The 24,006-nt window shown below is 43.5% G+C and overlaps 1 protein-coding gene across 2 annotated transcripts; it reads left to right on the top strand.

The window, feature by feature from the left end:
• The first annotated feature begins 3,394 nt into the window (after window positions 1–3,394).
• On the top strand, window positions 3,395–7,051 carry LOC132403561 (uncharacterized). Of its 2 annotated transcripts, XR_009515293.1 has the most exons (3): window positions 3,395–3,575; window positions 3,854–6,654; window positions 6,933–7,047. XR_009515293.1 is itself a non-coding variant. In XM_059986950.1 (2 exons), the coding sequence occupies exon 2, from the start codon at window positions 4,018–4,020 to the stop codon at window positions 6,220–6,222; it is 2,205 nt and encodes a 734-aa protein (XP_059842933.1). In that variant the 5' UTR covers window positions 3,395–3,575; window positions 3,854–4,017; the 3' UTR covers window positions 6,223–7,051. The 2 variants fall into 2 exon arrangements, 1 of the variants encoding a protein (XP_059842933.1); XM_059986950.1 differs by having other exon boundaries at window positions 3,854–7,051.
• Window positions 7,052–24,006: the final 16,955 nt, after the last annotated feature.

Below are 24,006 nucleotides of genomic sequence, written 5' to 3'. Positions count from 1 at the left end.
TATGCCCCTTTCAGTCTGCTCCACCAATTACAATTTACAAATGTTTATATTATCCCTCTCCATTCCCATTCTCCTGTCTTTTTCCCATAACCTTTGACACCCTTACTAATCAAGAGCCTATCAACCTCTGCTTTAAATATACCTAATGAATTGACCTCCACAGGCTCTGTGGCAACGAATTCCACAGATTCACACTCTCTGGCTAGAGAAATTCCTCCTCATCTCAGATCTAAAGGGATGTCATGTTGTGCCCTCTGCTATTAGACTTCCACACTATAGGAAACATCCTCTCCTGATTGCTCCTGAATGTATGAGAGTGCTAGAACCTGAGATTTACTGAGAACATGAGAAAAGTAAAAAGTGGGATTAATATAAGAATCTTTCTAAGTAGAGTGGTTGATGGTTGGCGCAAATTTGGTGAGCTTAAAATTTGGTGAGTTTCTATGCTGTATATCAATATCTACGACTCTCTTATAAAATACTTTGGTATGCTCACAAGAAATAAAGGCACTAGCATAGAGAAGGGGGGCTGAAAGGTCTGTTTCTGTGCTGTCCTGAAATGTTTAGTCTGTGGGGGTCCCACCCAACTGAACCACAGGAGATGTCTGCAGGCTGCAGTTTCTGGAAGTCAATGTTACATCACTAGAAAGATTTCATTCTTCGCTGCCTTTTCTGTGTATGGAGTTCTACAGAACTTATGACAATCAAACAAGAAGACTACAGATATTGTAAATCACAGATTAAAGTGGAAACTGTTGGAAATACTCAGCAGGTCAGGCAGTACCTATAGGAGGAGAAACCGAGATAACATTACAGGTTTCTATTCTCACAGTTACTGATTATCCCCAGCAGTTTCAACAGGACTGCTGTTTGTCCCTTCTTTGATTTTGGTTCTTCATGTTCCTTATTAAATTCTGCTTATGGATTACCTACAAATTACAGTCTGCATTACAATCCTTCCAAAGAGCTCAATAAACAGTCTGAAATTATTTTCTGTTACTGAACCTGGCAACGATCTTTCAACTGCACCTTGTAGCAAGTCTCCTGAATTTATATCTGCTGGAAAGTATATTGTAGCTTTAATCGTTATCATTGTCATCAAGTTTGCCCAGACTATTAACAACCATGAACCTCCAAGATATATTTTCATCTGTATTGATAATGAACTAAGTCATTTTGTTTCATGCTTATACACAACACATTGCTTGAGAAAGCTAATTTGGCAAAATTCAATTATAATTCTCACTTCACTTAAGAAGGTTTTTTCCCCTTAGGGAAGCTTATAGATTACTATGATTGACTTCTAAGTTTGCTCAATCACTTAATCGTTTGTATTCCTTTACCTTCCTGCTTCGTTATAGCGTGCTTGCGTTTATTGGTCGATATATTGAATTCAAGAGTCAGGAAGTTATGTTACAGCTTTCTGGTAAGGTTGCATCTGGAAGATTTCATTCAGCTCTTGTCTTCCTATAATCAGAAAGATGTTGAGACTTTGGAGAGGGTGCAGAAAAGTTTTACCAGGATGTTGCCAGGTTAAGAGGGCAGGTGATGGAAGAAGAGTTTGGACAAACTAGGGTTTGTTTTCTTGAGAGGGAAGAAGAGGCATAGACAAGCGTACAGAAAGTATGTTTTTCTCAGGATTGAGATGTCTAATATGGGAAGGCATGCATTTACAGTGAAAGGAGAAAAGTTCAAAGGAGATGATTGGGGAGGTTTTTACATGGAGAGGAGTGGGTGCCTGGAATGTGCTGCCAGTAGTGGTGGTGGAGACAGGCTCAAGAGATTCTGCAGATGCTGGAAATCTAGAGCAAGACACACGAAGTGCTGGAAGAACTCGTCAGGTCAGGTAACATCTATGGAATAAAATGAATAATCGATGTTTCAGACCGAGGTCCTTCGTTTGGACCTGTCAAAGAACATCAGCATGAAATATCAACTGCTTATTCCCTTTGATTGATGCTGAGTTCCTCCAGCATTTTGTGTGTGTTGCAGGTACAATAGAGGTACTTAAGAGGCTTTTTGAGAAACAATTGACAATGTAGCAGATGGATTGATATGGAACATGTGCGGACAGAAGGGATTAGTGTAATTGGGCATCATCAGCCTATTTAGTTCAGCACAACATTGTGGGCCGAAAGGCCTATTCCTGTGCTGTGCTCTTCTACCTTTTTCCAATGCAATGCATTACTCCTCCTCCCTTAATGTTTCAGGACAGTATATTTCATTAGGAGTTTCAGGATGCTCGATACGTCGAGCAAATTTCTATAGATGTACTTGAAGAGCATTCTAACTGAGCATTCTAACAAATTTCACGATATATACCAGTGATGTTAAAACTGATTCTGATTTTGATTCCGATTCAGAGATGTTCAAGTCTAAAGCCAGAGAAAAACAGGCATTACAGAGATAACATCAGTATTAGCTTAATTCTTGGAAATATTAAGAGTTAATTTGAAGAGATCTCATTCTTACATCAAAAAATAGATTGAGCTGACTATGAAGAATTATGATTATGATTAATAACTGCATGACAACTGATTAATGAAGCCCATATTGCAGGAAGCCAGAAAAGGTAGGACAAACATCAATTCTTGCTCTGACCCCTCCACATCTTTCTTCCCCTTTAAGACTGTGATATATTTATGCATAATATGTCAGTGATTCATGTGATTTTAGAATGTGGTGCTGTCACTATGTAAATAGTGCCTTGCTGTTAGACTGGAGACTGACTTAGAAGCTGTTGGTGTAAATTTGGGTGTTGCCAGGATTAACCAATGCCCACTCCAGAGTCTGTTGCAACTGGCAACAAGGCTGGTGGTCACTTCAACATGGATTGATGGGGAAAGTCTTCAAGAGAAAGATCAACCCAATAGTTTGGTGTTCCAAAGAAGGCTCACAAATGACCCTTCTTCCTCAGGAGCCTGACCATGCGGCCCTCTATCTTAGAGTCATTCAGCATGGGAACAGGTCCTTTGGCATGTCCCCATCTACTCTTAACTATTTTTAATCAGTGCACTAGAGAAAACATTCTTTCTGGATGCATAATGGCTTGGTACAGCAACAGTTCTGTATGTGATTGCAAGAAACGTCAAAGAATTGTGGACACCACTCAATACATTTCAAAACCATGGACTCTGTCTACATTTCCTGCTGTCTCTGTAAAGACACCCCCCACCCCCTGCCACACCCCGGATATTCTCTCTTCTCCCCTTTCCCATTGGGCAAAAGTTACAAAATCCTGGAAGTGTGTACCACCAGACTCAGTAACAGCTTCTAACCCATTGTTATCAGAATCTTGAATAAACCTCTTGTGCTGTCTTTACGACAGTTATTTAGTTTATAATATTTTCGCTTAGTGATTCATTCAATAGTATTTTCTAGTTAGAATTAGAAGTGTTTAAAGTGTATTCATTGCATGTAAAATATATCGGCATGCGATGACGTCACATCCGGTTTCGCCGAGTCTTGTGGGAAAACACCGGTTTGAAATTAGCGCGAGGGTGGGGGCTTTCCACGAGGCTCACCTGAGCACAAGCAGTTTTGCAGGCATGAGAAATCACAGTGAGAGCAACGCTGTAAGTTAATAGATAATCGATATATTGAACTAAGATGTTAATGCTGATCCTGTTAGAGGTAACGACGGTAGATAATGTTTATGCTTTCGTTAGTTAAAGAGTCGCGGATAGTTTGCATGGAAGTGTATTTAAAGTAGTCAATGGAGCAGGTAAACTCTCCCTGTATACTGCACCTTAGTGTAATGTGGTTATAGTCACCTTTGCAAGTATTTACACTTGAAATGTGATATTAAGGAAGGAACAAATACTGTATCAATCTTGTATTGTTTTATCAACAGTTTTCACCATATGTTAATGTGAAGAGTGAACAGTAAATGGTTAATCTTACTGCGATCTGGTTCTTATTAACTGGTTTATCTCGACGTTAAATTCGGCGTTCGTTACACCCGAAGGAGAACGTTACAGTGAAAAAGCGGCATTATCAGGTGTTTCAAGTGCTGCAATGTCAGCTCAATCCAGCATCAAGTCGACGCCGCCCAGCGACAAGGGCAGTAAACCGACATCAAGTAAGCCCACCCAGGCGTTATCAGGTGTTCCAAGTGCCGCAATGTCAGCTCGATCCGGGATCAAGTCGATGGCGCCCTGCGACAAGGGCAGTAGAACGACATCAAGTAAGTCCACACAGGCAAGAGCCAAGGCAGAAGCCGCCAAGGTGCGACTGCATTACGCCAAACAAGAAGCAGTTTTGAAAATGAAACTGGCCACCAGAGAAGCCGAAATCCAGAAAGAAAAGGCTGCCAGAGAAGCCGAAAGGGCCGCCAGAAAGGCAGAAGCCGCCAAGGTGCTACTGCGTTACGCCAGACAAGAAGCAGTTTTGAAAATGAAACTGGCCACCAGAGAAGCCGAAATCCAGAAAGAAAGGGCCGCCAGAGAAGCCGAAAGGGCCGCCAGACAAAGAGAAGAGGCTGCCAGAGAAGCCGAAGAGGCTGCCAGACAAAGAGAAGAGGCCGCCAGAGAAGCCGAAACCCAGTTGGAAATGGCAAAAATATCGACAGAATTGCAAGTGCTGCAGCGAGAAAGAGAAAAAGAAGCTGCCATGGCGGAAGCAAAGTACATAGAAGAAGCTGAAGGGTCGCGTGATCTGACCGCAGTAAGATCTACTTTAGAAAGGACCAGACTGGAACGCACAAGCGACTATGTACAATCTCAAATAGACAGGCAGGCTCGTCTCCCCTCTCCATACGTATTCGATAACTTCCCCAGCTACGAGGAACCTCAGAGAGTCACGATTGCATCACATCCATACGAGGAAGGAAATTTACCCTCACGGCTCCGTGATGAAGTCAAGAATGAAAGAACCGTCAACGCTCCTTCACCCCCACAACAGGACGGCGGGGAGGGAGAGGTTCACTCCAGGACAACAATTGTCAGCTCGAACTGTACAGAAGTTTGCGGTCAAACTCAGTCAAGCCGTTCTTGTTCCGAGATCTGCCTCACTAAGGTGTACCCTAAAGGAGCCAAAGACAAGGCCATCAAAGCCTATGTGATTCTGGACGATCAGAGCAATCGTTCACTAGTCAGTCCAGAGTTCTTTAAATTGTTCAACATTGAGAGTGAGCGGTTCCCATACTACCTCAAAACTTGCTCAGGCAACATGGAAACCCAAGGAAGGAAGGCAGAAGGCATCCAGATCGAGTCCCTGGATGGTAAAGTCGTCATCTGTCTCCCTCCGCTCTTAGAGTGCAATGAAATCATGAATAACCGCGCTGGGATCCCGACACCAAGTGCGGTGCTACACCAGCCGCATCTCCACCACATCGCCAAACACATCCCAGAACTGGATCCGAAAGCGGAAATACTCCTGCTATTAGGAAGAGATGTTATCCAGGTACACAAGGTTAGGCAGCAGATCAATGGACCACTCGACGCCCCCTTCGCGCAACGTCTGGATCTGGGCTGGGTGGTGATAGGAGAGGTGTGTCTCAGTGACGTACACAAACCGATGGTTAACACACTCAAGACCAATGTGCTAGAGAGTGGCCGCCATTCAATCTTTCAACCCTGCCCGAGTGTCCCGTGCATCAAGGAAGCACAACAAGGCGTTAACAAGCGCGAGGCAAGCGACGAGTCGTTGGGCCAGTCAGTCTTCGCTCTAACGAAGTATGACAACAAACTTGCACAATCAGCTCAAGATACCATTTCTTTAAAACCCAAAGACACCAAGGTCTTCAGAGATGAAGCAAATAATGGGGTTGCCCCATTGCCAATCAGAGAACCACGCCAGCGCTCACCAGATAACAAAGAGCAGGCAGTCAAACGGTTCACGTCCTTACGGAAAACCTGGAAAAGGAAACCTGAGATACAGCAACGCACCCGATTGGCCCACGAGGTACTGTGCACCCTAATGGCAGAGATCACAGCCATTATAAACGCACAATCATTCCTACCTGTGTCTTCTGACCCAGAAAACCCCTTTATACTTTCGCCATCAACGCTCCTTACGCAGAAGGCAGGAGCACCTCCTCCACCAGGAGACTTCTCAGACAAGGATTTGTACACAAAGCAATGGAGACAAGTCCAGGCTCTGGCAAATCAGTTCTGGCCTCGCTGGAGACAAAAATATCTACCTTTGTTGCAACAGAGACAAAAGTGGACAGAACCCCACAGGAATCTGGCCAACGGCCAGAATCACTGTTACATTCCCTAGCGGGGATGGACATGTCAGGAAGATCGAATTGAAGACTACCGACCAAGGCGATGTGAAAATTTACCAAGGGCCAGTTACAGAAGTTATTCTACTTCTACCCAATGACTGATTAAGAGACTAAGTTTGTACTCTGCTCATTGTGACCTTACGAAGGTCAAGCGGGGAGTGTGCTGTCTTTACGACAGTTATTTAGTTTATAATATTTTCGCTTAGTGATTCATTCAATAGTATTTTCTAGTTAGAATTAGAAGTGTTTAAAGTGTATTCATTGCATGTAAAATATATCGGCATGCGATGACGTCACATCCGGTTTCGCCGCGTCTTATGGGAAAACACCGGTTTGAAATTAGCGCGAGGGTGGGGGCTTTCCACGAGGCTCACCTGAGCACAAGCAGTTTTGCAGGCATGAGAAATCACAGTGAGAGCAACGCTGTAAGTTAATAGATAATCGATATATTGAACTAAGATGTTAATGCCGATCCTGTTAGAAGTAACGACGGTAGATAATGTTTATGCTTTCGTTAGTTAAAGAGTCGCGGATAGTTTGCATGGAAGTGTATTTAAAGTAGTCAATGGAGCAGGTAAACTCTCCCTGTATACTGCACCTTAGTGTAATGTGGTTATAGTCACCTTTGCAAGTATTTACACTTGAAATGTGATATTAAGGAAGGAACAAATACTGTATCAATCTTGTATTGTTTTATCAACAGTTTTCACCATATGTTAATGTGAAGAGTGAACAGTAAATGGTTAATCTTACTGCGATCTGGTTCTTATTAACTGGTTTATCTCGACGTTAAATTCGGCGTTCGTTACACCCGAAGGAGAACGTTACACCTCTTGTACAATAAGATGAACTCCTGGCCTCACAATCTACCTAATTATGATCTTGCATTTTATCACTTATCTGCACTTTTTCAGTAGCTTTTACTCTTTATTCTGTATTGTATTGTTTTACTTTATTCTAGCCTAATGCACTGTGTAATGATTTGATTTGTATACAAAACAAGCTTTTCACTGTAATGTCCCAATAATAAACCAATACCATTGAGTTTTATATCAAACATTTATTGATTCCTCTGTGGGATTCTGCTTTCAAAAACCTGAATCATGTCCCTTGAGGACTCCAGTGTTCTAAATTTTACAGTGCTTGTTTGAGGTAAGTAGTGAGTAGTGCAAGAGAGCTTTGCAGTGTAATTGAGCTTTGTGGTCTTTTGTCTTGACATTTAGTGTAACAGAGGATAAAGGTCAACAATTCCTTTAACAAGTGCTGCTTCAGTGCTATAATAAATGCTATAGAAGTCTGTTTATAGTGTGTAAGATTAGTTAAACCAAGACTTCATCCCATCACTAATATTGCCTATCCACCCTTCCCTCTTCCCTTCAACTTCTCTGTAGCTAAAACACAGATGTGTTGCCTTTATTTTCTAAAACATTAACTCCATTTCTATTTCCAGAGATGCTGATTGACTACTGAACAGTTCCAATATTTTCTCATCCCCCTTCCTTTCCAGTCCTGACCAGAGGTCACAGCCCGAATTATCAAATGCTAATTCCTCTCTGTAGATGCTGCCTAACCTGCTGAGTCCTCCTGTATTTTGTGCATGCTGATCTGGATTTCAAGCACTGAAGAATCTCTTGTGTTTATTATTTATATAACAGTCCTTTTTTTCATTGTATTTATGATTTTCTGTATTTATTTCAGATTTAAGGCAGCTGCAGTTTCTTTTTTCATTAGTTAAACCTCTCACACACCAACGTTCAGACAATGCATGCCAGCACAAAACCAGAAAGATAATGTTTCTAAGCTTCTAAAGCACATCAGAACACCCCATGTTGCAGACAGCTCATTCTTAAAGACAGCAGATTACCTTTCATTCCTTCAGAGATTTTCAGTGATGAAAGGTAAAATGATTAAGAAAAACATCGAGTTATTTGTGAATACTTGTGAACATGAATAAGCCAGAAAACTAATTGTGCATGAAATTGAGCAGGACTGCTGAATCGACCCAACCTCAGGAAATGAGACTGTAATGCAATTGATGCTATGACAATTATCAGACTGTGAAGTTAGTCACCTAAAACAACTCATCCATGGGAGACAAAAATTGATGAAAACCACTTTGGATATCGAGTAGCACTTGGATTACTTGGGAAGATATAAAAGATACCTACTCAAATGAGCTGTGATTAAATTACTGTACATTGCTTTAGATACAGAAACAGTAAAGCCCAGAAACCATCATTTTTAATACAAGTCAATGCATATTCTTTAGAAGAATGTGGGAAGATCTCACTAAAACATTTCAAATATTGAAAGGCCTAGGTAGAGTGGATTTGGAGAGAATGTTTCCTATAGTGGGGGTGTCTAGGACCAGATGGCACAGCCCCAGAATAGAAGAACATCCCTTTAGAATAGAGATGAGGAGGAACTTCTTCAGCCAGATGGTGGTGAATCATAAAATTCATTGCTACGGATGGCAGCAGAGACCAAGTCATTGGGTATATTTAAAGCAGAAGTCAATAGGCTCTTGATTAATAAGGGTGTCAGAGAATATGGGGAGAAGGCAGGAGGCTGGGGTTGAGAGGGATAATAAATCAATCACGATGGAATGGTGAAGCAGACTCTCTGGGCCAAATAGCCTAATTCTACTCCTATGTCTTATGGTCATATGGTCTTATACTTAGAACAAAGATAGAATTTATTATTATCTGGTACTATTCATGACCTTTGGATAATCAACAATGCACTTTTTCATTTGTCATCACTATTCATAGTTAACACATCAGCAACCAAACTGTTCAGACTAAGCTCTCACAATGTGATAATGCCCAAGTATAACCTGTAGATTTTTTTAACAATGTTGGTCAATTTATACTCACAATGTACCCAGTTTGAACCAGTTATGATGAAGGACTGACAACAAACATGTGACCCTTGTTTGACAGGGTGCCTGAATTCCTAGAAAACAGCCTGAACTTCTGTTTTTGTATCATGAAGCCACATCATCTGTTCAAGCATAAAGAAACGTGAGTTGAAGAAAAATTAATTTTGCTTATTTATTTATGCTTTTCACATAAACTACATAATCAGTTTTTTTATTCTGTATCCCAGATTTTTTGATAGTGACTTGTGAATTCAGTAAGAGTGGATTTGCATTACATGAACTGTTGTAACTTGAGGGAATTGCATGTAGAGTGAAACTCCAATAATTCGGCATGCTCAGAACTTTGGAAGATGAGCAGATTTCCTGGACCAATGGATATTATTTCAATCAATATGCCAACACTCTTTCAATTTACTTCTTCTATTAATGTTACCCAATGTAATAACAACCCATCCAGTGTAACAGGTCAGTTAATACCATGGGAACCAGGACCCTAGCAAGTGGAAGGGGAGTACTGGAATATGGCTCTGGCTGAGTGAAGAGGGAGTGCAGCAAACACTATCCAATCAGTCAGACACTGAACCAGCTAGATTTCCAGAGATAGCAGATTATTGGAGCATTATTGTATTTCCAAGTCAGAATCAGATTAATTATTCTGACTTAGATGGCAACAACAGTACAATCTAAACATATAAAATGTAAACATTACAAGAATAAATAAATAGTTACAATAAACAGTTACCAAAAGGAATATCTAAGTACTGTTCATGGGCTCATGGACCATTCAGAAATCTGTTGGCGGAAGGGAAGAATTCTGATGTGTGGGTCTTCAAGTTCCTTTACTTCCTCCCCATTGATAGTAATGAGAACAAATCATGTGCCAGATGGTGAGGGGTCCTTAACATTGGATGCTGCCTTGTTGAGGCACCGCCTCTTGAAGGTGCCCTCAGTGGTGGGGAGGATTGTGCCTCTGATTAGTTGGAAGGAAACTGAGGTGGAGTTCCACTGACTGATGGGTTTGAGAGGTGCCATTGGGAGAGTCAAGATAAGTATCTCACTATTGGTCCTCGCTAAACTTGTGCAACTAAATGAATAAATTGGCTGCCCCCACCCCCGTGACCTCTCTAAAGAATAAAGGCTGGGTTGTCATTCCATTGAGAAAATTCTCATTAGCAGGGCCTCTTAGTTGTACAGGTAACCAGTTTAACACCTTCTTTGTCAGACCTCTTGGTCTGACCAATATGACATTCTGAAGACTCTGGAGTGCCAGATACCCTATAATAAAACACCCAGACAAGTGGGTCACAGTCAGGAGGGGGAAGGGGAAGAGTCAGGTACTAGAGAGTACCCCTGTGGCTGTACCCCTTGACAATAAGTACTCCTGTTTGAGTACTGTTGGGGGGGGGGAGAAAGCCTACCTGGGGGAAGCAACAGCAGCCGTGCATCTGGCACAGAGTCTGGCCCTGTGGCTCAGAAGGGTTGGGAAAGGGAGAGGAAGGCAATAGTGATAAAGGACTCTGTAGTTAGGGGGTCAGACAGGCCACTCTGTAGATGCAGGAAAGAAACTTGGATGGTAGTTTGCCTCCCAGGTGCCAGGGTCTGGGATGTTTCAGATCGTGTCCAAGATATCCTGCAGTGGGAGGGAGAACAGTCAGAGGTCATGGTACATATTGATACCAATGACATAGGTAGGAAAAGGGAAGAGATCCTGATAAAAGACTACAGGGAGTTAGGAAGGAAGTTGAGAAGCAGGACTGCAAAGATAGTAATTTTGAGATTACTGCCTATGCCACACAACAGTGAAAATAGGAATAGGATGAGGTGGAGGATAAATATGTGGCCGAGGGATTGGAGCAGGGGGCAGGGATGCAGATTTCTGGATCATTGGAATCTCTTTTGGGACAGGTGTGACCTCTACAAAAAGGTCGGGTTACACTTGAATCCCAGGGGGACCAATATACTGGCGGGGAGGTTTACTAAGGAAACTGGGGAGAATTTAAACTAGAATTGTTGGGGGGGGTGGGAACTGAACTGAAGAGTCTGGGGGAGAAGAAATTGGCTCACAAATAGAGAAAGCTTGTAGAGAGTGCGAGAGGGAGGATAGGCAGGTGACAGAGAGGGACACACTCAGACCGAAGGTTTGAGATGTGTTTATTTTAATGCAAGGAGTGTTATGAACAAAGCGGATGAGCTTAGAGCATGGATCAGCACTTGGAGATATGATGTGGTGGCCATTACAGAGACTTGGATGGCCAAGTTACTTCAAGTACCGGGTTTTAGATGTTTCAGAAAGGACAGGGAGGGAGGCAAAAGAGGTGGGGGTGTGGCACCGTTGATCAGAGATAGTGTCATGGCTGCAGAAAAGGTGGACACCATGGAGGGATTGTCTTCAGAGTCTCTGTGGGTGGAGGTTAGGAACAGGAAGGGGTCAATAACTTTACTGGGTGTTTTTTATAGGTCGTCCAATAGTAACAGGGATACTGAGAAGCAGATAGGGAAACAGATCCTGAAAAGGTGTAATAATAACAGAGTTATCGTGGTGGGAGATTTTAATTTCCCAAGTTTCGATTGGCATCGCCCTAGAGCAAGTGGTTTAGATGAGGTGGAGTTTGTCAGGTGTATTCAGGAAGGTTTCTTGATGCAATATGTAGATAAGCCTACAAGAGGAGAGGTTGTACTTGATTTAGTGTTGGGAAATGAATCTGGTCAGGTGTCAGATCTCTCAGTAGGAGAGCATTTTGGAGATAGTGATCATATTTCTATCTCCTTTACAATAGCATTGGAGAGAGATGGGAACAGACAAGTTAGAAAAGCGTTTAATTGGAGTAAGGGGAATTATGAGGCTATCAGGCAGGAAATTGGAAGCTTAAATTAGGAACAGATGTTCTCATGGAAAAATACAGAAGAAATGTTCAGGGGATATTTGTGTGGCGTTCTGCATAGGTACGTTCCAATGAGACAGGGAAGTTACAGTAGAGTACAGGAACCGTGGTGTACAAAGGCTGTAATAAATCTAGTCAAGAAGAAAATAAGAGCTTACAAAGGGTTCAGGGAGCTAGGTAATGTTAGAGATTTAGATGATTATAAGGCTAATAGGAAGGAGCTTGAGAAGGAAATTAGGAGAGCAAGAAGGGGCCATGAAAAGGCCTTGCCGGGCAGGATTAAGGAATACCTCAAGGCATTCTACAAGTATTTGAAGAACAAGAGGATAAGAAGTGAAAGAATAGGACCTATCAAGTGAGACAGTGGGAAAGAGTGTATGGAACTGGAGGAAATAGCAGACGTACTTAATGAATACTTTATTTCAATATTCACTATAGAAAGGATCTTGGTGATTGTCGTGATGACTTGCAGCAGACTGAAAAGCTTGAACGTGTACATATTAAAGAAGAGGATGTGCTGGAGCTTTTGGAAAGCATCAAGTTGGATAAGTCACCGGGACCGGATGAGATGTACCCCAGGCTACTGTGGGAGGCGAGGGAGGAGATTGCTGTGCCTCTGGCAATGATCTTTGAATCATCAATAGAGATGGAAGAGGGTTGCAGATGTTGTTCCTTTATTTAAGAACGGGAGTAGAGATAGCCCAGGAAATTATAGACCAGTGAGTCTTACCTCAGTGGTTGGTAAGTTGATGGAGAAGATCCTGAGGGGAAGGATTTATGAACATCTGGAGAAGTATAATATGATTAGGAATAGTCAGCATGACTTTGTCAAGGGCAAGTCATGCCTTACAAGCCTGATTGAATCTTTTGAGGATGTGACTAAACACAGTGATGAAGGAAGAACAGCAGATGTAGTGTATATGGATTTCAGCAAGGCATTTGATAAGGTACCCCATGCAAGGCTTTTTAAGAAAATAAGGAGGAATGGGATCGAAGGGGACAATGCTTTGTGGATCCAGAACTGGCTTGCCCACAGAAGGCAAAGAGTGGTTGTAGACGGGTCATATTCTGCATGGAGGTTGGTCACTAGTGAAGTGCCTCAGGGATCTGTTCTAGGACCCTTACTCTTCGTGATTTTTATAAATGACCTGGATGCGGAAGTGAAGGGATGGGTTAGTAAGTTTGCTGATGACACAAAGGTTGGGGGGTGTTGTGGATAGTGTTGGAGGGCTGTCAGAGGTTACAGTGGGACATCGATAGGATGCAAAACTGGACTGAGAAGTGGCAGATGGAGTTCAACCCAGAAAAGTGTGAAGTGGTTCATTTTGGTAGGTCAAATACGATGGCAGAAAATAGTATTGATGGTAAGACTCTTGGCAGTGTGGAGGATCAGAGGAATCTTGGGGTCCGAGTTCATAGGACACTCAAAGCAGCTGCACAGGTTGACTGTGTGGTTAAGAAGGCATACGGTGTATTGGCCTTCATCAATCGTGGAATGGAATTTAGGAGCTGAGAGGTAATGTTGTAGCTATATAGGACCCTGGTCAGACACCACTTGGATTACTGTGATCAGTTCTGGTCACCTCACTACAGGAAGGATGTGGAAGCCATAGAAAGGGTCCAGAAGAGATTTACAAGGATTTTATCTGGATTGGGGAGCATCCCTTATGAGAATAGGTTGAGTGAACTCGGTCTTTTCTCCTCAGAGAGAAGGAGGATGAGAGGTGACCTGATAGAGGTGTATAAAACGATGAGAGGCATTGATTTTGTGGATAGTCAGGGGCTTTTTCCCAGGGCTGAAATGGTTGTCACAAGAGGATACAGGTTTAAGGTGCTGGAGAGTAGGTACAGAGGAGATGTCAGGGGTAAGTCTTTTACTCAGAGAGTGGTGAGTGCGTGGAATGGACTGCCGGCAACGGTGGTGGAGGTGGATATGATAGCGTCTTTTAAGAGACTTTTAGATAGGTACATGGATCTTAGAAAAATAGAGGTCTATAGGTAAGCCTAGTAATTTGTAAAGTAGGGACATGTTCGGCACAACTTCGTGGGCCAAAGGGCCTGCATTGTGCTGTAGGTTTTCTATGTTTCTAAGTTTCTATAATGGCCCCTTCAATACCAATTTTATGGCTGAAACTCTGTCTATGCCAATCAAAATTAAACCTGAGTTTATTGTACATGCATGTGCAGGTGCAATGAAAAACTTACTTGAAACAGCATCACAGGCAACAGCATTATAGACCCAAAAGATTCTGCAGATGCTGGCAATCTTGAGCAACACACACTAAGTGCTGGAGGAACTCAGCAAGTCAGGCAGCATCTATGGAGGGGAAGAAACAGTCAATGTTCCCAGACAAAGCCCTTCTTCAGGATACAGCTTTATAAACATAAAATTCACAAGAAAAAAATATAAATGAAACATAAATTTTACAAGAAAGAATTTCAAGAAAGAAATTTCTGAGCCTATGTTTTTGAAATAGTTGACTTGATTTTTTTTTTAATTTTGATCTCTTTGTCACATCACTTGTCTCAGCGGTAGGGGGATAATCGTAAGAGTATGGTAAATATTTGCCAGTAATATTGCTGACATTAGTAACAGTAAGGTTTTAGTAGTAAAGCAATTACTAGTAAGAGCCACCATTTATTGAATCTTAGCAAATTAAACAACGGCCACAGAAGGATACAGGAGCAAACAATCAAACCAATTCCAAGTCAGGAAAGGTTAAAGCAAACCAAACTACGCTCATTCTGAAGTTTGTGAAGGGAATTGACAAAGCCAGTCTTAGCAAATCGACAAGAATCTCAGGTAAAAGTTGGTTATAAATTAAGAAGAGGACGCCAACTCAGGCAATGCTTTACAGAAGGAACTGTGACAAAGACTTTAGCTCAGATTCAGCAGGTAATGTCACCATATTCAGGATTGTTGCATCTGCTGATCTTGCTGGCAACTACTCAAAAGCCTATCCCCTCATGTGCTCTGACAATGAACCACTAGTGGCTTCAAACTGAGGAGAACAAAGTTGCAACAACCCCCCAAAACATTCACACATAACTCTAAAGGAAAAAAAATGTGCTCGGTTAACAGGTCCAGTCTGCGGCAGGAACATCATTGCCATGCTGAGATCCTCCAGCATTTTGCTCAGATTTCCAGCATCAGCAGATTTTCTCTTATTTATGTTAATGTTTAATTTCATTTCATTAATTTTTAATAGATTTTGAGTGCCTGACAATCAGATACACTCAATATTTTAGACAATGTTTCCATCCAGCTAAGCCACAGTAAGCAGATTAATGTTTTGACATAGGAGACTGTTATGCTGGCTGTTGTATTTTAAAATTTTGCATAAGAATATTATTGATATTAATACTAATACATTACAGTTACTGTCCATGCATTGTTCAATGTTTCTTTAAAAACTGGATTATTTTGAATGTGGAAGTATATCTGAACAACTTCACATTCCAGGTTCCAGGTTCAGGAATAGCTCTTTCCCTTCAACCATCAGGCTCCTGAACTTCATTCACCTCAACTCCAAACTGGTTCCATAACCTATCGACTCATTTTCAAGAACTCTACAACTCATATTCTCAGTATTATTCATTCATTAATTTATCTACCTATCTAACTATCCACCTATTTATCTGTTTATTTAATTGTTCATTGATTATTTATTCATTTATTTGGTATTTGCACAGTTTGTCTTCTTTTGCACTTTGGTTATTTGTCAGTCTTCATGTGCAGTATCTCATTGATTCGATTGTACTACTGTAAATGCCTTCAAGAAAATGAACCTCAGGGTAGTAATATGGAGACATGCAGTGTACATAATTTGATAACAAATTTGCTTGAACTTTATTCTTTGAACATAGCCCTGAAGTAGTGTACTGAATGCTGTTCTCCATATGCTTTCGGCTGTGTTTGCTCTGTGATGTTGATTAGACAGGAGAGTCATGTGGTGTGCTTGTTTCGCAGCAAAATAACATCAGAAAGCAGATGGGGCCAATAGATTATTTTTCCCCATGGTAGCAATGTCAAGTACTAGGAGAGCATAGGCTTAAGGTGAGAGGTGAAAAGTTTAAAGATATGCAAAGCATATCTTTTTACATGGAGGGAGGAGGGTACCCGGATGAGCTGGTAGAAGCTGATACACTGGAAACGTTTAAGAAGCATTTAGACAGACACATTTGCAGGCAGGGGATGGAAGGATATAGATCATGTGCAGGCAAAAGGGATTAGCTAGGTTGGTATTATAGTGCAGACATTTTGGGTTGAAGGACCCATTCCTATGCGAGACTGTTCTATGTTCTATGCTATAACTGACTGTGTGGAACATTCAGTCTTCCATTAACTCTTAAAATATAATGGTTTAAATGTGTTGGCTTGCAAAATAAACTATTAGAACATTGGATATACACTCGGTGGTCACTTTATTAGGTACACCGGTACACCTGCTCATAATGCAAATATCTAATCAGCTAATCATGTGGCAGAAACTCAATGAGTAAATGCATGCAGACATGGTCAAGCAGGTTCAGTTGTTGTTCAGACCAAGCTTCACAATGGGGAAGAAATGTGATCCAAATGTCTTTGACTGTGGAATGACTTGTGCTCCTAGACAGAATGGTTTGAGTATCTCAGGAACTGCTGATATCCTGGGATTTTCAAACAAAACATTCTCTAGAGTTTACAGAGAACGGTTCAAAAACCAAAATATCCAGTGAGTGGCTGTTCTGTGGGCAAAAACACCTTATTAATGAGAGAGGTCAGAGGAGAATGGCCAGGCAGTTTCAAGCTGACAGGAACTCAACGGTGGTGTTCAAAAAAACGTCTTTGAACACACAGAATGTCGGATCTTGAAGTGGAGGGGCTACAGCAGCAGAAGACCATGCACTCCTGTACCTAATAAAGTGGCCACTGAGTTTATATTTATAAGCAGTCCCTCCTATTCAAGGATGGCTTGCATACAAAGTTTTGGCTTTGGTGTGGCTAATGAGGCCAGTGTTGAAATCACAGAAGCAGATAGGGCAGGAAGGACCTAGTAGAGGGGGTAGGTATGTACTTCACTTCAATCACTCCTTTAGGCAGCAGGACGCAGATTCCAATTGCTCCCCGGACAAAAAGAGAATCCTTATCGGGTCCCCTCCATTTTTCTTGTCCCAGTTTATTTCTCGCACAGGGAGTGGCGAGTATATGGAATAAGCTGCTGGAGGAGGTGGAGAGGAGGGTACAATTATAATGTTTAAAGATTTATTTATTTATTCAGCTATACAGTTAGGAAACAGGCCCTTCTAGCCCAATGAGCCACACAGCCCAATTGCACCCATATGACCAATTAACCTACTAGCATTCTCCAATATTAAATGGAACTACTTATCTATCTCTTTTAGTTTCTGCATAGAGGAATACAGAGTACAAGAAGATATAAGTCAAAAGAAAAAGATCAAATAGTACCAAAGGCATTGTATTAAAAATACAGTTACTATCACAAAATCCTATATTCATAAAAATTTAATCAAATCATAATATTGAAATATTGTGGTGACCCACTTCCCAGCGCATTCAAACTTGCTCACAAAGTGGCGCGCGCCAGCATTGAGGCTGGTCCCAAAAAGGGCGCCAACCGTGCTTCACCAGCAAGAGGAAAAGCCCGCACACGGGACGGGACTGTAAATACGTGCCCCCTACAGCATTCCTGCCCGGGGAGGGCAGGAACAGGAAGGCTTTAAATCGAGGCCACAAAGTTTGAATAAACCTCTTTTGCAACTGCAACTCACTGACTGCGTGTCGTTATTTCAGCACTGTATGTAGCACACCGCTACAATTGGTGACCCCGACGGCCCAAACGATATTTGGACCGGAGATGAACGACGCCACATCTGTTCATGCAGTTTCGTTAAAACTGCCAAGATTCTGGACGCTGCGACCTCACCTGTGGTTCCAGCAAGCAGAAGCCCAATTCCACATTCGGCAGATAACCGCGGATTCCACACATTACTACTTCATGGTGAGCTCCCTTGACCAGGAGACAGCCGTCCAGGTTGAGGAGTTCATACAGTCGCCCCCGGAGGATGGCAAATACACAGAATTCAAAGCCCTGCTCATAAGGACTTTCGGACTCTCACGGCGCGAGCGAGCTGCCCGCTTACTGCACCTGGATGGTTTGGGAGACAGACTGCCATTGGCTTTGATGAACAAGATGCTTTTCCTGGCCGGAGGACATAAGCCCTGCCTTATGTTTGAGCAGGCATTCCTGGAGCAGCTGCCCAAGGACATGCGCCTGCTGCTGTCCGATGCGGATTTCAGCGACCCCTGGAAGGTGGCAGCCCGGGCGGACGTGCTGTGGAAAGCCAAGAAGGAGAGTGGGACGTCCGTCACACAGATCACCAGGCCACGCTCCCAGCAGCAAACCAGACCAGGCCTGGCTGTAGAGCCCTCTAATCCCAGAGGCAGGGGTGAGGAGACCAACAAACACTGGTGCTTCTACCACCAGCAGTGGGGCGCAGAAGCCCGCCACTGTAGCCCATCCTGCAAGTTCCTGGGAAACGACAGGGCCAGCCACCACTGATGGCTACCGCAGCTGGCCATCGGGATAGCCTCCTGTATGTGTGGGACAAGCGGTCGGGACGCCGCTTTTTGGTCGACACCGGAGCAGAGATCAGCGACTTACCTCCAACGAGTTACGACACCCGCAACAGAGAACCAGGTCCCACCCTGATGGCTGCGAACAGCAGCACAGTAAGGACCTACGGCACCCGTACGGTGCGGCTACAGTTTTGCTCCAGCCGGTTCACGTTCACTGGCTGCCGTAGCCCAGCCGCTCCTGGGAGCAGATTTTTTGCAAGCTCACAGCCTACTGGTCGACCTGCTAAGGAAGAGATTGGTCCACGCCGAGACCTTTCAAACATTCTCCCTGGGTGAAGCCCAGTTGCCGGCCCCACACCTGGATTCCATCACGCTGTCCGACAACGACTTCACCAGAGTCCTGGTGGATTTCCCATCGGCTCTGGTACCGCAGTTCACTGCAGCCATGCCTAGACACAGAGTACAGCCCCACATCCCGATCCAGGGACCACCCCTCCACGCCCGTGCTCGAAGGCTTCCCCCGGACAAGCTCCGACTGGCGAAGGAGGAGTTCAAGAGGATGGAGGAATTGGGGATCATCCGGCGGTCCGACAGCCCATGGGCCTCCCCCCTGCACGTGGTGCTCAAAGCAACAGGGGACTGGAGACCAAGCGGCGACTACCGCAGGCTGAACGAGGCTACAACATCGGACCGCTACCCTGTGCCGCACATTCAGGACTTTGCAGCAAACCTGCACGGCGCACGGATCTTCTCCAAGGTAGACCTCGTCCGGGGATATCATCAAATCCCGATGCATTCGGACAACATCCCCAAAACGGCACTCATCACCCCGTTCAGCCTTTTCGAGTTCCTTCGCATGCCATTCGGACTAAAGAATGCCGCACAGACATTTCAGCGGTTAATGGACATGGTGGGACGTGACCTGGACTTCGCGTTCATCTATTTGGATGACATCCTCATAGCCAGCGGCAGTCGTCAGGAGCATCTGTCCCACCTCCGTCAACTCTACGCCCGACTGAGTGAACACGGCCTGACAATCAACCCGGCCAAATGCCAGTTCGGGCTCGAAACCATCAACTCCCTGGGCCACAGGATTACTAAAGACGGTGCAACCCCTCTGCCCACCAAGGTAGACATGGTCCACCATTTCTCCCGACCCAACACAATCAAAGGCCTTCAGGAATTTGTGGGTATGGTCAATTTCTACCACCGCTTCCTCCCTTCAGCTGCCCGAATCACGCGCACCCTGTTCGCCCTGATGTCAGGTAAAGGCAAGGACAAGACCTGGGACAAGGAGTCCGCCGCCGCTTTCATTAAAACCAAAGAAGCCCTGGCAAACGCCGCGATGCTAGTGCACCCCAGAATGGACGTCCCTACCGCCCTCACAGTGGACACATCTAACACGGCAGTCGGTGGGGTACTGGAGCAACTCATCAAGGGTTGCTGGCAACCCCTGGCGTTCTTCAGCAAACACCTATGACCACCCAACCTCAAATACAGTGTTTTTGACCGGGAACTGTTGGCGTTATTCCTGGCAATCCAGCATTTCAGGTACTTCTTAGAAGGTAGGCCCTTCACCGGGTTCACGGACCACAAAGCACTTACCTTTGTGTTCACAAAAGCATCCGACCCCTGGTCGTCCTGCCAGCAGCGACATCTGTCCTACATCTCCGAATACACGACGGATGTCCGGCTTGTCTCAGGAAAGGACAATGTCGTGGCGGACGCCCTCTCCCTCCCTAACATCCAAGCCCTGTCCCAGGGGGTAGACTATGAAGCGCTGGTGAAGGCGCAGCAGGCAGACGAGGAGATCCCCAGTTACAGAACTGCAATCTCCGGTTTGCAGCTCCAGGACCCCCCCATAGGCCCGGGTGAGAGGACCCTACTCTGTGATGTCACCACCGGCCAACCCCGCCCTGTTGTCCCGGCAGCCTGGCAGTGGCGCGTTTACAACTACATCCACAACTTAGCACACCACTCTATCAGGTCAACCATCCAGATGGTAGCCAACAGGTTTGTTTGGCACAGACTCCGCAAGCAGGTCAGTGAATGACCCAAAACGTGCGTGCACTGCCAAACAGCCAAGGTGCAGAGGCACACCAAAGCCCTGCCGCAGCAGTTCCACCCCACCCGCCGGCGTTTCGACCACATTCATGTGGATATCATGGGCCCCCTGCCAGTGTCACGCGGAGCGCAGCACCTCCTGACTATCGTGGACCGGTTCACAAGATGACCAGAGGCAATCCCACTCACCAACACCACCGAATCTTGTGCCCGAGCACTGATTGCAACTTGGGTATCTCGCTTTGGTGTACCGGCCCACATTACCTCCGACAGAGGCGCCCAGTTCACCTCCAGCCTGTGGTCAGCCTTTTGGAGACACAGCTGCACCACATTACTGCCTACCACCCACAGTCGAACGGGCTAGTGGAGCGTTTCCACCATCACCTGAAGTCGGCTCTCATGGCCCGCCTCACAGGGCCTAACTGGGTGGACGAGCTTCTCTGGGTCCTGCTCAGAATCCGCATGGTGCCCAAAGAGGATCTGCACACCTCGTCGGCTGAGTTGGTGTACAGCGCACCCCTGGTCATCCCAGGAGAGTTCATACCAGCCCCAAGGGGGCAAGAGGAAGAACCCGCAACAGTCCTGGGCAGACTGCGTGAGAGGCTCGGTAACCTGGCCCCCATACCCACTTCACAGCATGGGCAGAACTCGACCTGCGTACCCAAAGACCTGCAAAACTATAAGTTCATTTGTATATGACGGGGCGGACATCGGGCACCGCTACAGCAGCCCTACAAGGGGCCGTTTACGGTGATCAGAAACAACGGGTCCACATTCGTGCTGGACATTGGGGGGGAAAGAGGAGGTTTTCACGGTGGACTGACTCAAACCGGCCTATGTGGACTTGGCGCAGCTGGTCGAGATTCAGGCACCGCATCGCAGAGGCAGACCTCCCAAACAGAGTCCAACCCAGACGAAGGACATTGGGGGGTGTATCGCCGGATCTGGGGGAGGGGGTTATGTGGTGACCCACTTCCCAGCGCACTCGAACCGGCTCACAAAGTGGCGTGCACCGGCATTGAGGCCGGTCCCAAAAAGGGCGCCAAGTCTGCTTCACCAGCAAGGGGAAAAGCCCGCGCGTGGGACAGGACTGTGAATGCACACCCCCTACACAGCATTCCCGCCCGGGGAGGGCAGGAACAGGAAGGCTTTAAAGTGAGGCCGCAAAGTTTGAATAAACCTCTTTTGCAACTGCAGCTCACCGACTATGTGTCGTTATTTCAGCACTGCGTGTAGCACACCGCTACAATATAATAATTTTGTTATACAGAAAAAAATCTAAACCCACTACCAAAGTCAGAGCTGTTAGGAAAAGCAAGAAAAAAGGGAAAAAAAGCCCTTATCATATAATAAAATATATTATTAGCCACCATCTGTACTTTTACAACAAGTCAAAGGTTTTGAAAATAACTCAAAAATGGTCCCCACAATGAATAAAAGTCTTGGCCAGATTCAAAACCTGAACATCAGATCTTGTCTAAATTTAAGCATGACATAACATCCCACAACCATTGAGCATGAGGAGGTGGAACAGCATCCTTCCACTTTAGCATCCTGGCTGTAAGAGAAGTAAAAGCCAAAATATGCAAATCAGGTGTCTCCAAAATAAAATATTTTCCTCCAACAATACCAAATAATGTGGTCAAAGGTTAGACTTAAAATTTACCTTGAAAAGTACTGAGAAAGTTTGGAATACGTCCTTCCAGTATTTCTCAAGGCTCGGACATGTCCAAAACATGTGAATTAATGAAACTTCTCCATTATTACATCTATCACAGAAAGGAGATATATCCGAATAAAATCAAAATAGTTTATCTTTAGACATGTGAACCTTATGAACCACTTTAAATTGTAAGAGGGAATGATGGGCATATAACGATGAAGTGTTAACCAATTTAAAAATTTCATTCCAAGTTTCCTCAGAAATTGAAGTCTGGAAATCTTGTTCCCAAAGATTTTTAATTTTGTCTATAGGAGCGTTTCTCATTCCTAGCAGCATACCATAAATATTGGATATCGAATCATTATAAAAAGGTTTCAAATTAAAAATTACATCTAATAAATCCTTATTGGAACTTACAGAAAATGTATATAGTTGAGAATGCAGAAAGTCTCCAACTTGTAAATAATGAAAAATATGAGTTTTGGGTAAACTGTATTTAGCTGATATTTACTCAAATGAAAGAAGGCTTCCTCTGACAAACAAATCCTGGAAGCATTTAATACCCAATCTATCCCATTCTTTAAAAACTGAATTGGTCATCAAAGGTTTAAAAAAATAGTTAAAACAAATGGGACTAGACAAAGAAAATCTCGATAGACCAAAGAATTTCCTAAATTGTACCCAGATCCTCAAAGTATGTTTAACTATCAAATTTTCAGTTAGTTTACTAAAAGATAAAGGGAGTGAGGATCCGAGAAGAGAAATAATAGAAAATTTATTAACAGAGCTAGCTTCTAAAGAAACCCGTATAGGACAGTCCTCATGGTTATTATAATATGTCCAAAATGTAAGATTTTGTATATTGACTGCCCAATAATAAAATCTAAAATTTGCTAAAACTAAACCTCCATTCTTCTTAGATTTTTGAAGATGAACTTTATTTAGTCGAGAGTATTCATTTTTCCATATTTAAGAAGATATAATTGAATCAAGAGAATCAAAAAAAGATTTAAGAATAAAAACAGGCAATGCCTGAGAAAGGTGTATAATTTTAGGTAAAATGTTCATTTTTAATAGAGTTGGTTTGGCCAATCAAGGATAACGAAAAAGGTGACCAATTTGACAGTGTCCTTTTTACAAAATTCAGTAAGGTAAGAAAATTTTCATTAAATAGGTATTTATAATTCTTGGTTATTGTTACACCCAAATAGGTAAATTGATTTCTTACAATTTTAAAAAGAAGGTTAGTATTAATTGATAACAAATTATTCAGAGGAATAAGTTCATTATTATGTAAATTCAGTTTATATCCTGAACACTAGCTAAAACAAGAAAGTAGAGAAAGCACAGGAGGTAGTGAAGTCTTGACATTAGAAGTAAAAAGCAATAGGTCATCAACATAAAGCGAAACTTTATGAACAGTCCCTCTCTTTAGAATACCAGTAATATCCTTAGATTCTCGAAAAGCAATGACTAAGGGTTCTAAAGCCAAATCAAAGAGTAAATGGCTCAGGGGACAACCTTTTCTCATTCCACGTTGAAGTTTAAAAGGTGTGGAATACTGAAAATTAGTAACGACCCTAGCAGAAGGAGATAGATACAGTAATTTAATCCATTGAATAAAATCGAGCCCAAAATTAAATTTTTCTAAAGTTTTAATTCCATTCAACCCAATCAAAGGCTGTTTCAGTGTCCAAAGAAATCACA

This window comes from Hypanus sabinus, chromosome 13 (assembly GCF_030144855.1).
Source record: "Hypanus sabinus isolate sHypSab1 chromosome 13, sHypSab1.hap1, whole genome shotgun sequence".
NCBI lineage: Eukaryota > Metazoa > Chordata > Chondrichthyes > Myliobatiformes > Dasyatidae > Hypanus > Hypanus sabinus.
This window is presented reverse-complemented; position numbering and strand designations above follow the sequence as displayed.

Bases quoted from the DNA above. Each gene is read 5' to 3' on its own strand.
- LOC132403561 (XM_059986950.1), top strand. From the start codon at position 4,018: ATGTCAGCTCAATCCAGCATCAAGTCGACGCCGCCCAGCGACAAGGGC.